The sequence below is a fragment of the Acinonyx jubatus genome, chromosome D3 (assembly GCF_027475565.1).
Source record: "Acinonyx jubatus isolate Ajub_Pintada_27869175 chromosome D3, VMU_Ajub_asm_v1.0, whole genome shotgun sequence".
In the NCBI taxonomy this organism is placed as follows: Eukaryota; Metazoa; Chordata; class Mammalia; order Carnivora; family Felidae; genus Acinonyx; species Acinonyx jubatus.
This window is the reverse complement of record NC_069392.1, coordinates 20523730-20541402: the sequence shown is the minus strand read 5'-3', so window position 1 is coordinate 20541402 and position 17673 is coordinate 20523730. Positions and strand designations below refer to the sequence as shown.

Below are 17673 nucleotides of genomic sequence, written 5' to 3'. Positions count from 1 at the left end.
CTTCTTCTTGATTTCCTAGTTGACCCATTCATTGTTTAGTAGGATGTTGTTTAACCCCCATGTATTTGTGGTCTTTCCAAATATTTTTCTTGTGATTGACTTCTGGTTTCATAGTGTTGTGGTCAGAAAAGATGCATGGTATTATTTCAATCTTTTTGTATTTGTTGAGGCCTGATTTATGACCTAGTATGTGATCTATTCTGGAGAATTTTCCATGTACACTTGAATGTGTATTCTGCTGTTTTAGTTGTTTTAGTTCTGAATATCTGTTAAATTCATTTGGTCCAATGAATCATTCAAAGTCACAGTTTCCTTATGTTCTTCTGTTTAGATGATCTGTCCATCAATGTAAGTGGGGTGTTAAAGTCTCCTACAATTATTGTATTACAATGGGTTAATTTAGTTCCTTTATGTTTGTTTTTAACTGTTTTTTTTAAAGTTTTTTTTTAACGTTTATTTATTTTTGAGACAGAGAGAGACAGAGCATGAACGGGGGAGGGGCAGAGAGAGAGGGAGACACAGAATCAGAAGCAGGCTCCAGGCTCTGAGCCATCAGCCCAGAGCCCAACGCGGGGCTCGAACTCATGGACCGCGAGATTGTGACCTGAGCTGAAGTCGGACGCTTAACCGACTGAGCCACCCAGGCGCCCCTGTTTTTAACTGTTTTATATGTTTGGGCACTTCTATGTTGGGTGCACAAATATTTACGATTATTATATCTTCTTGTTGGATTGTGTCCTTTATTATTATATAGTGTCCTTTTTTGCTTCTTTTTACAGTCTTTGTTTTAAGGTCTATTTTACCCAATATAATATTGCTACTCTGGCTTTCTTTTGATATCTATTTTCATGATAAATATTTCTTTAGTTCCTCACTTTCAATATGCATGTGTCTTTAGGTCTGAAATGAGTTCTTGCAGGCAGCATATAGATGAGTCTTGTTTTTTAAGCTGATTCTGTCACTCTATAATACTGAGGATTCTGTTTGCTTTGCTCTAGTTGTGCTTCTGGGCCTGTGCTTGACTCTCATAGTGGGAATAAAGGGATAGCCATAACCTTGGTGGTAACAAGGCTAACACTGAGTTGCTAATTGCAGGTTGGTGTGAGATCAGCAGAAGACAGCATGACTGAGCTAAACTGGCAGCAAACTCACCAGTGATCGTGTAAATAGCAGTTATAGCCAAGAGGATGAAGATTGCCAGGTAAAGGTCCAATCCCAAGGCCAGCTTGATGAATATGGCTCCAGAAAATATGTCTGACTAAAAAGGGAATGGGATGGGAAAGAAACATGCACCACATCATTTAGCTCTTTAGTGATGATTTCCCACTAATATTTGCTGTATCTATACATGACATCTCTACAATACAATTATGAACTCCTTGGAAGCCAGATCTAATCCTCAGGGGATTAATTATTGGACTGATCATAGATAGGAACAATGGGTGAGTGAACAGAAAGTAAGAAATGTCTATGCTATAGCTTGCATAGACTACTCTTTCATGATTGTCAGCAGAGAAACAATGATTAAAAGTAGAGTAGTATGAGACAGTAAAGCAATGGTTTCTGTTAAGGAGGAAGATACTTGAGCACACTTAGGATAGTAGAAAATAACAGGAAAATATGATAGAGGTGGGTAATTATGAAGCAAATGCCAGAAACATTGAGAAGAGATGGGATCAAGAATAGGCATAGGGTCAAGTGTTAGCCTTTTACAAAAAGGAAGACTCTTCATCTTCAGACTGGTGTAAAGAAGGAAAGAATGAGGCAAATGTAGATTTTTTAAGTGGGGGATGAGTGGTTCATGCTTAAATTTTCTAGATAAAAAGGGAGATGAGATGTTTTGATAAGAGGCAGAGGACTAGTAGTTAAAAAAGTTGTGGATCATTTAGGACAGTTATTGAGAGCACCAGAGAAAAATCATAAAGAAATACAATAAAAGGATTATTGGTTGAGGTTTAGAGGCCAGGAAGGGGTCCTACAGAGAGACCTTAAGATATAAGACCATGTGCACCCTGCACTACCTTGATCCCTGTGTCCCAAAGTGTGCTTTCCAGCCTCCTGGATCTTCAACACAAACTTGTGCTAGCCCCACTTGGATCTGCCCCTTCAACTCTGATCCTCCCAGATTCCATATCAAAACCTCCAAACCAAACCAAAACCCTAGAAACATCACATAAGCATGTTAGTTAGAAGCACAGGAGTAAAATCCCTGGGTGCATGCACAGAGTAAGTGGGAAGCTGGATTAAACCAGGTTTGGAGTTTTTCTAGGGGAGTTCACTGAAAGGAAAGACATGCAAAGAAATTGAGGCTATGTGCCAAAGAGTGATTATAAAGATGGAATTGAAGAAAAAGGAAAGCATGAGTGAGGTGAGGGAAAGGATAAGATATCAGGATTCAGAATTAGAAGAATTAGAGGTAGGTTTCTTTGCAGAACATGAATTTGGAAGTGGTGTCACAGTATATGGATAACTTTCCCCCCTAATATTTGAAATAAAACCTAATGTTTTATCATCCCAGTAGGTATTTGTATGGGTGAAAAGCCTATTCTTGAACCTAACGCTGAGTTACAAACCCAAAGTACTTTCTGCAACTTTATCACTGGGTTTACAAGGAGTTCAACCACTATGTAAATTGAGGCAAGATTTAACTTTTTATAAATTGGATATTTGCAAAGAAATTATTTACCATTTTAGAATAGATATCACCTACTGAGATGTCACTCATTGCATTTCAATTGCTATAAAACACACCTGCATTTGTCTGCATTTATAGCTGTCATGTTCATACAGATTTACATAGTGGGGAGTTATTCAACTACAGCATTAAGGCTTGTATATTCATGCTGAATCATTTACATATGAAAACACATATTATCATATTATGAGTTTCTTGACTTTCTTCTCTCTTATATAGTACAATGAAAGCATTAAATTAATATTTATAAAATGATATATAAACATATTACCAATGATTTTTTTATGGTGGCAAGATAAATAACATAAAACTTGCCATTTTTGCATGTACAATTCAATGGAATTAATTACATTTACAATGATCATAAAATATTTCTCATGAAAGGAAGGCATTTAATGCTACAGGATTTTCTTTTGTTGTTAATATTATTAAGACAATTGTCATATCTGAATAAAGTCTGTAGGTTATGTATGTTTGTATCAAGATTAAGTTCCTGATCTTAAAATTTGCAGTGTGGTTTTCTAAAAGAATATCAGTGTGTGTAAGGCATTCAGACTGAAATATTTAGGGATCAAGATGCACCAGGTCTGCTATGATTCTCAGTATAGGTATTAGTGGAGGTTGAGAACCAGTGAATAAGATGATCTCTTTCAAACCTGATGCAGGGGAGACTGAAAGTTACCCTGTTTTAACTCCTCATAATGAGCTGTTTAATGAATAACTAGGACAGACTCTGCTATCAAAGTGTAATAATACACAAAAGGTCATATCTAAGATTAATCACTATTAATATCACTTGAAACATAGCCTCGTAGGTAAGAATGGACTGCTGCCACCGTGTCTTTCCAGCTAAGTTACACACATGTTCTTTGCCTTTCCTGCTCCTCCATCCAGCTCCCCAAGAATCCATCCCTTCCCTGCCACTAGGAACCTTCCACTTCAGGAGACTGCATTCCTCAGGGTCTCATTTTGCTCCAGCACCTTGTTCACATTCTTTAGGATCACAAAGCTGTACATGTCAGAACCAGAGGAAAAACGGGAGATCACTGAATCCCACCCACTTGTGGAATATATAGGCTTCTCTGCTTTGCGTGGCCTCTCCTAAGTTTCTTATCTTGAGGACTTGTTTAAGCACCCCCCCCCCACCATGCCTCCATTTCCACCCAGCAGGGACCACTCCATTTCCTGGGTGTCCCTAGAATGTCTCCTATGCTTGTCCACACAGTCTATTCCAGTTCACATCTTAATATATTTTAATATACCGTCATAAAGTGCTAATGATTTCATGTGTATAATTCTTATATTCTTTTTTTTTAAAGTAGGCTTCACACCCAGTGCAGAGCCCAATATGGTCTGAACTTACAACCCTGAGATCAATACATGAGCTGAGATAAAAAGTCAGACACTTAACTGATTGAGCCATCCAGGCATCCCTATAATTCTTATATTCTTAACCATATAGTGAACTCCTAGTGCATAAGAATCTTTATTACCCCTAGTACAGATACTCAATAATATACAGTGAGTGCTGGAAAATGCTCACGTTGTATTAAGAATCTCATGCCATCTAATCAGAGCAACTGGTTTATTTACAAGAATGACTCAACAGAAAAACAAAAATGCACTTCAGCTTCTTCTTTCATGAACTGCCTAGACTATAAACTTGGAGAAAATTATTTCATTAGTCACCAATACATGAGGATCAAATGTTACTCTTTGTTTTCTACATGTATTGCTGACTCTTCAAATTTCTTTCTTTTCTCCTCAATGATTATCTCCAAGGAATTTAACTTTCCAACAACTTTAGAAATCTTCTGACATTTATTTGTGACATCTGTGCTATAGGGACAGTCTTAGATAAAATAGAGTAAATTTAAGAAGTCATTATAATAATACAAAGCACTTTCCTTCTGGTTCATGTGCCAGGTAATCAATGAGATGAAAATATAAATATAAATCTTTCCAACAAAGAGAATAAAGAGGTTATTGTATATAGAAAGGCAGGGGACTAGAGAATCCTCCTCCTTTCTACTACTTAATAACTGTGTTCCTTGAATGAAACATTTTGTTCCTCCTGTACATTGTTTTTTCATATCCTTAATGAAAAGGTGGTTTATACTCTGGAGTCTCTCATGACTTGTAACTGAATTTAGGGTTTCTAAAACTCCTTAGTAGAAAGGCCCTAGCTAGTTTAAGATATCCATATGGCTAGACCTATCAGGGCTATCGATAGTCTATACACTCATTTCTCTGATTCTAGTATTCTAGTCTCACCAAGGTAATTGCAAGAAGCAAGAATGCCAGGCACACTGAACTCACTGAGATTCTCAGAGCCACACAGATGAAGAGGGAGAGGACAGAGAGGTAGATCTGGAGTCGCTTCCCACCAAACCTCTTCCTCAGATATTCTGGCATAGTCATCACCTGCAGAGACAGACATCGACAGGGATTCACCTTCAGAGCCCAGTGCATTCAGATTATTCAACACTTACTAAGTACTTATGTGCATCTGCACTTCTGTAACTGTACCTGGTACCTTAGGAATACAGAGGTGAGTAAAACACAGTCCCTTGGGAGAGCAGAAAGCCTGGAATAAACACAGGCATTGGAATCAGACAATCTTAGGATCCATTCCCAGGTCTGACATTTACTACAAGTGAGACCTTTGGAAATTGATAATTTCTCCAAACCTCCTTTTTCTCATCTATAAAGTAGGGATTTAATATGAAGGTATATGTAAAATACCCACAACAACACCAAATGCATGGTAGATGTTCAACAAATAATTTTTATTATTTTCATCAATAATTTTGCAGGCCAGTAAAAACAATATTACTTAAAAATAAGGAACGACAATTAATGGTTACATAATAAATTGATAATAAAACAAATTGCAAATATATATTTGGCATATATGTATATATTTAATTTAAATTTTAGTTAGTTAACATATGGTGCAATATTGGTTTCAGGAGTAGAATTCAGTGATTCATCACTTATGTACAACACCCAATGCTCATCACAGTTACCCTCTTTACTACCCATTACCCATCTAGCCCATCTCCCATCCACCTCTATTTGGGTATGTGTGTGTGTGTGTGTGTGTATTTAATTTACATCCAAGTTAGCATATAGTTCAGCAATGATTTCTGGAGTAGATTCCTTAATGTCCCTTACCCATTTAGCCCATCCCCCCTCCCACAATCCCTCCAGTAAACCCTCTGTTTGCTTTCCACATTTAAGAGTCTCTTATGTTTTGTCCCCCTCACTGATTTTATATTATTTTTGCTTCCCTTCCCTTGTGTTCACCTGTTCTGTGTCTTAAAGTCCTCATATGAGTGAAGCTGTATGATATTTATCTTTCTCTGACTGACTAATTTTGCTTAGCATAATACCCTCTAGTTCCATCCGCGTAGTTGCAAATGGCAAGATTTTATTCTTTTTGACTGCCAAGTAATACTTCACTATATATATACCACATCTTCTTTACCCATTCATCCATTGATGGACTTTTGGGCTCTTTCCTTACTTTGGCTATTGTTGATAGTGCTGCTATAAACATTGGGGTGCATGTGCCCCTTCAAAACAGCATACCTGTATCCCTTGGATAAATACCTAGTAGTGCAATTGCTGGGTTGTAGGGTAGTTCTATTTTTAATTTTTTGAGGAATCTCCACACTGTTTTCCAGAGTGGCTGCACAGGTTTGCACTTATTTGGGTATATATTTATGTGATTATGTTTATTGAAAAGAAGAGAGTTAAATTAAATCTCTAATTGGAAAAAAGTCTGAGGTTATTACTGAAATATGAGATCAACTATGTGATGTGTATTATAAAAGGTGCAGCTTGCTAGTTTTTTATAGCAGATTAAGCTTATGATTTAATTTCCTCCAATTTAAAAGAACATTAAATAAATATTTATATAATATCAAAAACAAAAAGGCTAACTCTTGGTGGCTCAGAAACCTCAAACATGGTAAACCACTTCCAAAAACACATGCATGAGTTCTGTGGCATTGATCCTTTTACCAAGGAGAGCATCATTCTACAGAAATTGTTCAAACCTGGTACTAGAAGGGACCCAGGATGAGCAAAAGGAGAATATATGGTGACCTGCAAAGGTATGAGCCAGAAGGCTTGCCCCTGAACACCCTAATCCCAGGAATTATTCCAGGATATAGCACTCCATGGTCTGAGTACCAGCAGTAGAAGAATAAATGTGGGAGGTCTGCTTGGAAAGGCAGAACAGTGGTTGGTGATACCTGGGTTGAAGGGGAGTTCACAGAGCTATGGTATATCCCACTCCTAATTAAAAAAAGAAACTATAAATCTCAGAATGGCAAAAATTAGAATGAAGAAAAATAACATGTGTTGGTGAGGATGTGGGAAAATGGGAACCCTCACAATAGTCATAGGAAAGAGGACAGCTGACTGCAGCCACTTTGAAGAGCAATCTGGTAGCATTTAGTGGATTTATGTAAATGTAAGCCCAGAAATCCTGGGACAAGTGATATTACCCAGGTTTCATGATTGAGCAGAAAGAATGAGTGAATAAATGAATGCCTGACAGATGAGAACTGAGAACACCTGCAGGTACTCACCCCTGCCTTGATGTATATGGGGACAAAGAACCATCCTAGAACCAGCAACAGCAGCAAAGCCTACAAAATCCCAGAAAACAGTGTGAAGTTTGAGGGGCTTGGCTTGTGGGACTTATCACTTCATGACCTCTGAATCAGAAAACAAAGTAAGTTTGCATGGATCCTGTCCCACTCAACCAATTATGAGCCCAAGACAGCTACAGATTCTTTCCCTCTGTTTCTGTAATTTAGATACAGAAGATAAGAGATCTGAGACCAGCTGGACCCAGGAAGTTCATACTATTTTTGCCAATAGGAATAATTCTTTTTAAAAATAGTTTTTATTTTATTTTTAATTTATTATTATTTGTTTTGAGAGAGAGAGAGAGAGAGAAAGAGAGAGAGAGAATCCTAAGCAGGCTCCATGCTTAACTCAGAGCCCTATGTGAAGCTTGATCTCACGGCCCTAGGATCATGACCTGAGCTGAAACCAGAGTCAGATGCTCAACTGACTGAGCCACTCAGGTGCCCCCAACAGGAATAATTCTTGAATGGGAGAAGTTATATATAGAGTGACAAAGCAATAAGAAAGCAGTTTGATGAAAGAAGAATATTCCTACTGTCTCCCAAGTCATGCCACATATAATAATGGTAATAGTATAATCTTGCATTAATGTTAATATATACAAAGTCTTCACATATATCACTTGTGTTGTCCTCATAACAACCAGATGAGGCAGATAAGGTAAGTAGTTATTCCTGTTTTATGGAGGGGGAACCTGAGCCTCACAGAGATTAAGGAAGCCCAAGGTCACAGGCTAAAAGAGCTAGACCCTTGGCAACCTGATAATCACACCCACTGGGGCCATAGGGCATGTTGTCCAGTTTATGGCACTATCAAAACAAAACATGGGCCATAGGGCATGTCTGGAGACTGGGTCCATTCTGGAGTCCCTGATACTACTAAAGCAAAGCTAAGGGGAAAATCTTCAACAAGGGATGGGTACAGGTATTTTTGGATGACTCAAGGTCATTTCCTGAGTCTATTCAGGCATGATCTGTTTATACTTTCACTGTGATCTGACTTGTTTCCACATAAACATCTTCCTCTGACCGAAATGCATAATGTGTATTTGCAAACACCAGAAGGGATACAAGAACAGAAAAAGCTCAGGCACCTCAAGAAATATTAATGCATGTACCCAGACAAGGGCTAGATGATGAGGTGATATGAATGATATGAGAGGAATTGATCCCTGCCCTTAAAGGACTTAGTGTCTAATTAAGGGGACACAGCTTCTACTAGTGAAATGGCAGTAGAACAATTAAGAACTCAAACACAAAGTCTTTTAGATTCTATCTACTATCTTTAAATCATTTACTCCTTACTCAGCTCTAATGTCCTTAGCCAAGTCCCACTTGGTCAATTTCTATTCATCTATCCGAATGGATGAGTGCCATCTCCCTTAACATGTGCCAAGTCTCATCCTTCATCTAGGATAGATTCCCTCCTGTGTGAGCTCTCCCAACACTCAATGTGTGCTTCTCTCCTTGTACTTCCTACACCATAGTGAATGTGTATCTGTCTCTCCCACTGGGATATAAGCTTCTCAAAAGAAGGGATCATTGCTTTTACATGTTTTTATTCTGTGCATCTAATTCAGAGCTGGACACGTAGTGTAATAGCTCAGGAAGGAAAGAAACAAGTGAGAACTAAAAATGATCAAGGAGGTCAAGTGAAAGTGGGGATTCAATCATATAGAAATGATATTCCTGGTGGGAATACTGCTTGAGCAAAATCTCAGAAGTAGAGAATGAGACTGGATTGTCCCAGGCAGGCAGAATGGGGCCACATTCAGAGAAGACTCTGCGTTTCAAACTAGGGATTGGTTAGAAGGAAAACTAGAAATCAAATAAAGATATACCCTATACAGACTCCCAGAAGAACATACCTGGACAGAGTTTGGATTTAAAGGAAAAAGCCTATTATGTCACTTACATTCCATTCAAATGTTGCAGTGGCGATTCCTGAAGCTGCTCCTGTCCCAGCCAGCCCCACAAAGTGGCCACTGCCGATATTACTGGCGAAGAGAGAGGCGCCCATCTGCAATCCAAGGGAACAGACTAGGATCAGAGTTAAACGACCCAAATCAGATTTCTTTAAAGCAGGTAAATGTTGAGATTTTCCATCATACCTCTTTAAGGCAGGAATCCTGTGGGCTAAATCCAGCCAGTTACCAGTTTTTGTGTGGTTGGTAAGCTAAAAAAAATTTTTTTTATATTTTTGAATGGTTAAAAATATATAAGGAAGACTAATATTTTGTGATGTGTGAAATTATATGAAATTCAAGTTTCAGTGTTCATGAATAGTTTCATTGGAACACAGTTATACTTGTTGGTTTTACATATTCACTATGGCTGCTTCTGTGCTACAACAGCAGAGTTGTGTGGTTGCAATGGACTGTATGGCTCATAAACTAAAATACTTACAGTCTGGCACTTTACAGGAAGCTTGCTGACCCCTGCCTTAGGGGAACTTTAATTTATCTACCTGGGTGCTCTGGGTTGAGCCTGTCCTTGGCTAGGAACTGCCAGAGCTCCTGTTGGCCCCTTCAGTCATCCTCAAGGACTGCAAAGTTGGGTAGGAAGAAGTTCCTATGAATAATTCTGGCCTTAAGGACTCTTTTCTCATCCACCTCCTTCTATATCACATTGTCAACTGTTCTTAAGTCTCAAAGATCAAGAGAAATTTCTTGAGTAGGCAGGGATGAGCTCTAGTCCTCACAAAGCACAATTGGGGTGTAGGGTTACTGCAATGCCCACTCTTCCATTCCCATCTTTTCAGCCCTCTGTAAAGTCATCTTTTCTATTCAGACATTTGGAGCTAGGGGTTGGAATTGAACTCATTTTCAGCTATAGGATTGGTTGAGTCTTGAATGTGTCACAGAAACAGTCCTTAGAAGGCAATGCTTGATTGGACATTCCAATTAAAATCCATTTCAAGCTTGGAGGTGGTCTGCTTCAACCACTCTTGCCAGGTCATTTCCCAGTCTCTGCTTCCATTCATACTATTTAGTCAGCAGATTCATGAAGGAAGAATGTACTGAGCATCCACTGTATACCCAACTGACTGCTGACACAGTATCGATTCAGAGAAGAAGATGCACTCTTGGTGCAATGGGACTCTTGCCAAGGAGGCCAGACATAAAAACCCAGAAAGGAAGAGATCAACTGGGCAAGAGTCAAAGAGATACCACCATACACAACATCACAGAGAACACACACATCCACTATCATAACTGCATGGATTATAAGGACTAGACAGGCTGGAATGCAGGGTGAGACTTCTCAGATGAAGCAGGGCTTGAGTTGGGTGTTGAAGGAGGAGAGCAGAGAGGGGGATGTTCATCCAAACAAGAGGGGTGGCACTAGTTCGGGTTTGGGAGCAAAGAAGGAATGTGCTGGGGATGGTAAGGAGCTTAAGGCAGAAGATTCTTGATGAGGACCGGGGAAAAAGAATATGACACAGAGATTAAGTGAGTCTTCTCAAATGCCACACTATACTTGCTCTCATAATAGGTGATGTACTATCATTTACTGGAATGGCAGAATAGAACTCTGGTGTCAGGGATTTAGGAAGAGACACCAGCAAGTAGGCAACCAATGCACTTCAGAAACTATCAGCATTCCCAGTGTCTTCTTTATTTACTCTTAAACACACACATAGGAAATTTATCTCTGGGAAACTCTGGCGCACTCACCGGCCACCAGGTCATATCTCGACCAGCCAAGAAGAAGCCTCCAACAGTGCCCCGGTTGGTCTTCAGCATTGCCTAAGCAGAAAGGAAGACATGTGAGGGTCAAACACCGCAAATTCACCCAGGATGTTACAGATGCTCTGGTCAGAATGTTCATAGTGGTCACTTTTTCAACACTCTTAAAGAGAAACATTTTCTTAGAAACTGTGATATAGCATCAATTTTAAAAGGACTTGAAAATCATAGTTTCATCGAAATGGAGGGACTTTAAGAAATCATATTCCTCAACATCTGTCCTAATTGCTCTGTTTATTTTCATTTATAAAAACAATGCAAGGTATCAGTAAATCTGTGCTTGGAAGTAATTTTGCAGCCTTACACTCATTACTAAATAGAAAGAATGAGTGTAAATGAATTAGGCATCCAACTGAATCATTTAGAAAGTGAGCAAAATTCTACTCCTGAAATCAATGTTACACTAGATGTTAACTAACTAGAGTTTAAATAAAAATTTGAAAAAAGAAAGTGAGCAAAAAACAAAGGAAAATAAAAGATGTGAGATAATGAAAATAACATCCTTATTCATTATGCCAGGTACTGGACACACCAAACAGAATATGTCTGAAGTTCTCACTGCTGGCTCTGTTCAAATGATGGTGTTGGTAGGAGAATAAATCAACTGAGTAAATATTATTTACGTCACACATGAGACAATGGTTCTGAGAAAAGGATAATGAAATCTGACAGCTGTTAGTGTTTTCTCAGCATTGTCACATTGTTATACCACACCCTTCCCTCCCTCAGACATTTTAACCCCAAACTTGGTGCCCACCCAGAACACCCCATTGGACTCCTACATACCCACAGCCCGACAGCCATCACCACCATGAAATAGATGACAATGACAGAGATGTCAGCAGCATTTTGGATGCGCTCTGACATCTCAGGAGGACCCAGGGTCCCAGTCATGGTGCTGGGGCTTAACGTGCTGGCCATGGCCATGGTACTTTCCCATCCCAGGGATGGCCCTTTCTTTATATAAGCTCTGGGTTAATAATCAGCCTTGAGCAGGTGGGGCACACTATCAGAACAAACTCCTGGGCATGGGAGACCTTTAAACCTCTTTGAAACTCTGAGACCCTGGTCTTCCAGCAGTCAATATTGACCTAAGTCTTATGGAAAGTGGGAATGAGCAGTGAAAGATAAGAAATGGGATAAGAATTGCAGGTCAAGAGTGGGGAGTTCACTGAAAGGAAAGATGGGTTTTTAAGATTTGACCAGGTTGAGTGGGGATTAAGGAGAGATGAAAGGGACAAGGAAAGAAGAAGGACAGAGTGAAAGGTCAAGAAAAGAGCCAAGAAGGATGGGGTGAGAGTCTTTCATGGAACAGACGATTCCTGACCAAGGAATTATATCCCTTGAAAATGAAGTTAATTGTGCATTTCATGGGTTTCAAAGCCTATATTTCTTTGAACAGGTAATCTAAATGGGCTTTATATGACACATTAGGATCATGGTGGCCCATGTAGGAAAGGGAAGTGGCTCTACAAGCAGGGCTGTTGTGGGACGGGGCTGGTTTTGACAATGAGTGAATCAACCCTAAAGCATGTGATAGTGACTTGTATTTCTAATGAATTCCTTCTCAAGGTTGAATAATATTCCATTGGATGTATATACCATATTTTGTTTATCTGGGGACCCAGGACCCTACTGACTGCCTAAAGTTAAAAGTAAATTATTTTATTTTTTTCCCTCCATATTTTTTGGTAAAATAATGTGGTAAGATATGGATAATATAAAATTTGCTGTTGTTGCCATTTTTTAAAAGCAAGCTCCATGCCCAATGTGGGGTTTGAACTCACAACCCCGAGATCAAGAGTTGCATGCTCCACTGACTGAGCCATCCACGGGTCCCCATTGTTGTCATATTTTAAGTGTATAAGTCAGTGGTGTTAAGTACATTCTCAATGTTGTGCAACCATCACCACTATCATTTTCAGAACTTGTAATCATCCCTAACAGAAGTTCAGCACCTAATAAATAAAACTCATTCCTCCCTATTCCCAGCCTCTGGTAACCTCTGTTCTACCTTCTGTAGATTAGCCTGTTCTAGGTACCTCAAATAAGTGGAATCTTATAATATTTGCCTTTATGTGTTGGATTTATTTTGCTTAGCATTATGTCTTCAAGATTCATCCATGCTGTAGCATGTATCAGCACTGGATTCCTTTGCAAAGCTGAATAATATTCCATTGCATGGATATATCACATTTTGTTTACCTATTTATCTGTTAAGGAAAATTTGTGTTATTTGTACCTTTTAGATATTGTGAATACTACTGCTATGAACTTGGTGTACAAGTATCTGTTTGAGTGCCTACATCCAATTTTTTGAGTACACACCTAGAATTAGAATCACTGTTTTTTTTTTTAAATTTTTTAACGTTTATTTATTTTTGAGACAGAGAGAGACAGAGTATGAACGGGGGAGGGTCAGAGAGAGGGAGACACAGAATCCGAAACAGGCGCCAGGCTCTGAGCTGTCAGCACAGAGCCCGACACGGGGCTCGAACTCACGGAGCGAGAGATCGTGACCTGAGCCGAAGTCGGCTGCCCAACCGACTGAGCCACCCAGGCGCCCCTAGAATCACCGGGTTTTATGATAATTCTATATTTAACATTTTAAGGAACCACCATGCTTTTTTTTACACATCATTTAACTTTCTCAGCAGCAATGCACAAGATTTCCAATTTCTCCATAAACTCACAAACATGTGTTATTTTCAGTTTTTAAAATTATAGCCATCCTTGTAGGTGTGTAGTGGTATCTCATTGTGGTTTTGATTTCTACTTTTAGTGCGACAATAATGATGTTGAACTTCTTTTCATGTGCTTATTGGCTATTTGTATATATTTTTGAAGAAATGTTTATTCAAGTCTTCTGCTTTTAGAATTGGACAATTTTAGAATTGGATTGTTTGTTTTTCTTTTTGCTGTTGAAAATGTAGGAGTTCTTTAGATATTCTGGATGTTAATCTCTCATCAGAGAGTTTGAAAGCAGTTTTTTTCCCATTCCATGGATTGTATTTTATTTCCTATGATAGTGTCTTTTGCACAAAATTTTTAATTATAGTGAAGTTCAGTTTTTCTTATTTTTTCTTTTTTTGCTTGTGCTATTAGTGTCATATTCAAGAAATCATCACCAAATCCAATGACAAAGATTTTACCCTATGTATTATAGTTCTAGTTCTTAGATCTAGAATATGATCTAATTTTTGAACATGATGTAAGGCAAGGGTCCAATTTCATGTGCATATCCAGTTTTTGAGCATTATTTATTGAAGACTTTTTTTTCCCCCTGTTGAGTGATCTTTTTACCCTTATAAAAAATAATTTAGTGCCACAAACAAGGTTTTTTTTTTTCTTTTTTCCCCTGGGATCTTTTTCTTTTCTATTGTTCTGTATGTTTGTTCTTAAGCCAGTACCACATTGTTTTGATTACCGTAGGTGGGTTTGTAGTAAGTTTTGAAATCACAAAGTGTGAAACCTCCAAGGCCTCCCTTTTAAAGTTTATTTATTTATTTTGAGAGAGGCAGGGAGAGAAGGAGAGACAGAATCCCAAGCAGGCTTTGCACCACCAGCGTGGAGCCCCATGTGGGGCTCAAATCCACGAACCAAACCATGAAATCATGACCTGAGCTGAAATCAAGAGTCAGAGCCTTAACAGACCGAGCTACCCAGGTTCCCAGTTCTCTATTTTTAAGAATCTTTCATGGTTTGTTTCCTCTTTCTTTTAGGGGCATCTGGGTGGCTCAGTCAGTTAAGCATCTGACTTCAGCCCAGGTCATGATCTCACAGTTTGTGAGTTCGAACCCCACATCAGGCTCTGTGCTGACAGCTTGGAGCTTGGAGCCTGGAGCCTGCTTCTGACTCTGTGTCTCCCTCTCTCTCTCTCTGTCCCTCCCCCAGCTCATGCTCATACTCTGTCTCTGTCAAAAATAAATAAACTAAAAAAAATTAAATTCTAGTAAACATACAGTGTAGTATTGGTTTCAGGAGTAGAACATAGTGATTCATCACTTACATATAACACCAAGTGCTCATCCCAAGTGCCCTACTTAATGACATCACCCATTTAGCCCTTCCTCCCACCCACCTCCTCTCCATGAACCCTCAGTTTGTTCTCTGTATTTAAGAATCTCTTATGGTCTGCCTCTCTCTGTTTTTATCTTAATTTTCCTTCACTTCCCCTATATTCATCTGTTTTGTTTCTTAAATTCCACATATGAATGAAATCATACTATATTTGTTTTTCTCTGACTGACTTATTTCACTCAGCCTAATATACTCTAGTTGCATCCATGTTGTTGCAAATGGTAAGATTTCATTCTTTTTGATCGCTGAGCAATATTCCATTGTATATATATACCACATCTTCTTTACCTATTCATCAGTCAATGGACATTTGGGCTCTTTCCATAATTTGGCTATTGTTGATAGTGCTGCTGTAAACATTGGGGTGCATGTGCCCCTTCGAATCAACATTTTTGTATTCTTTGGAGAAATACTTAGTAGTGCAATTGCTGAGTCATAGGGTAGTTCTATTTAAAATTTTTTGAGGAAACTTCATACTGTTCTTCAGAGTGGCTACAACAGTTTGCATTCCCACTAACAGTGCAAAAATGTTCCTCTTTCTCCACATCCTTGCCAACATCTGTTGTTTCCTGAGTTGTTAATTTTAGCCATTCTAACAGGTGTGAGGTGATATCTCATTGTGCTTTTGATTAGTATTCTCTGATAATGAGTGATGTTGAGCATCTTTTCATGTGTCTGCTAGCCCTCTGGGTGTCTTCTTTGGAAAAGTGTCTATTCATGTCTTCTGCCCATTTCTTCACTGGATTTTTTGTTTTTGGGTGTTGAGTTTTCTCAGTTCTCTATAGATTGTGGATACCAACCCTTTATCTGATATGTCATTTGCAAATATCTTCTCCTATTCCATTGGCTGCCTTTTAGTTTTGTTGATTGTTTTCTTCACCCTGAAGAGGTTTTTATCTTGATGAGATCCCAATAGTTCATTTTTGCTTTTGTTTCTCTTGCCTCCAATGACATGTCTAGTAAGAAATTGCTGTGGCTGAGGTCTAAAAGGTTGCTGCCTGTTTTCTCCTGTAGGATTTTGATGATTTTTTTTTGTCTTACATTTAAGTCTTTAATACATTTTGAATTTATTTTTTGTATGGTATAAGAATGTGGTCCAGTATCATTCTTCTGCACGTCAGTGTCCAGTTTTCCCAGCATCATTTGCTGAAGAGACTGTATTTTTTTCCATTGGATATTCTTTCCTGCTTTGCTGAATATTAGTTGGCCATACATTTTTGGGTCCATTTCTGGGTTTTATGTTCTGTTCCATTGATCTTTGTGTCATTTTTGTGCCAGTATCATACTGTCTTCATGACTACAGCTTTGTAATACAGTTTGAAGTCTGGAACTGTGATGCCTCCAGCTTTGGTTTTCTTTTTTAACATTACTTTGGTTATTTGGAGTCTTTTCTGGTTTCATCAAATTTTAGAATTGTTCTAGTTCTGTGAAGAATGCTGGTATTATTTTCATATGTATTGTATTGAATATGTAGCTTCCTTTGGGTAATATGACATTTTATTTTATTTTATTTTTTTATTTTATTAAAAAATTTTTTAATTCTTATTTATTTTTGAGAGAGACCCAGACAGAATGTGAGTGGGTTAAGGGCAGAGAGAGAGACACACACACGCATAATCCGAAGCAGGTTCCTGGCTCCAAGCTGTCAGCACAGAGCCTGACACGGGGCTTGAACGCACGAGCTGTGAGATCATGACCTGAGCCGAAGTTGGACGCTCAACCAACTGAGCCACCCAGGTGCCCATAGACATTTTAATAATATTTCTTCTTCAGATCCATGAGCATGGATTGTTTTTTCCATATTTTGTGTCTTCTTCAATTTCTTTATAAGCTTTCTATAGTTTTCAGTATACAGATCTTTTACCGCTTTTGTTAAGTTTACTCCTAAGTATCTTATGGTTTTTGGTACAATTATAAATGGGTTTAATTCCTTGATATCTCTTTCTGCTGCTTCATTATTGATGTATAGAAATGCAACTGATTTCTATATGTTGATTTTATACCCTGAGACTTTGTGGAATTTATGTATCAGCTCTGGCAGTTTTTTGGTGGAGTCATTTGAGTTTTCCACATAGAGTATTGTTTGTCTGGGAAGAGTGAAAATTTGACTTCTTCCTTACCAATTTGGATGCCGTTTATTTCTTTTTGTTGTCTGATTGCTGAGGCTAGGACTTCCAGTACTATGTTGAACAACAGTGGTGAGAGTGGATATCCCTGTCATGCTCCTGAACTTAGGGGGGTCTTTCTATCCCTACTTTCTTGAGGGTTTTTATCAAGAGTGGTTGCTGTATTTTGTCAAATGCTTTTTCTGCATCTATTGAGAGGATCATATGGTTCTTATCCTTTCTTTTATTAATGTGGTGTATCACATTGATTTATTTGCAAATATTGAACCACCCCTGAAGCCCAGGAGTAAATCCCACTTGATCATGGTGAATAACTCTTTTAAAGTACTGTTGAATTCCATTTTCTAGTATTTTGTTGA

At 38.5% G+C, this 17673-nt stretch overlaps 1 protein-coding gene across 2 annotated transcripts in view; it reads right to left on the bottom strand.

Annotated features, from left to right (window-relative positions):
• Nucleotides 1–12038, bottom strand: part of LOC106983294 (solute carrier family 5 member 4) — a 42532-nt gene extending 30494 nt beyond the window's left edge. Inside the window, exons 1-6 of one of the 2 annotated variants that reach the window (XM_015081461.3) lie at nt 11895–12038; nt 11037–11108; nt 9275–9379; nt 7297–7356; nt 5015–5119; nt 1153–1258 (exon numbers count right to left, since the gene is read on the bottom strand). In XM_015081461.3, coding sequence (XP_014936947.2) covers nt 1153–1258; nt 5015–5119; nt 7297–7356; nt 9275–9379; nt 11037–11108; nt 11895–12035 — 589 coding nt within the window. In that variant the 5' untranslated portion in view covers nt 12036–12038. The remainder of the gene's footprint in view (nt 1–1152; nt 1259–5014; nt 5120–7296; nt 7357–9274; nt 9380–11036; nt 11109–11894) is intronic. The other variant, XM_053205501.1, reaches the window with a different exon arrangement.
• Nucleotides 12039–17673: the final 5635 nt, after the last annotated feature.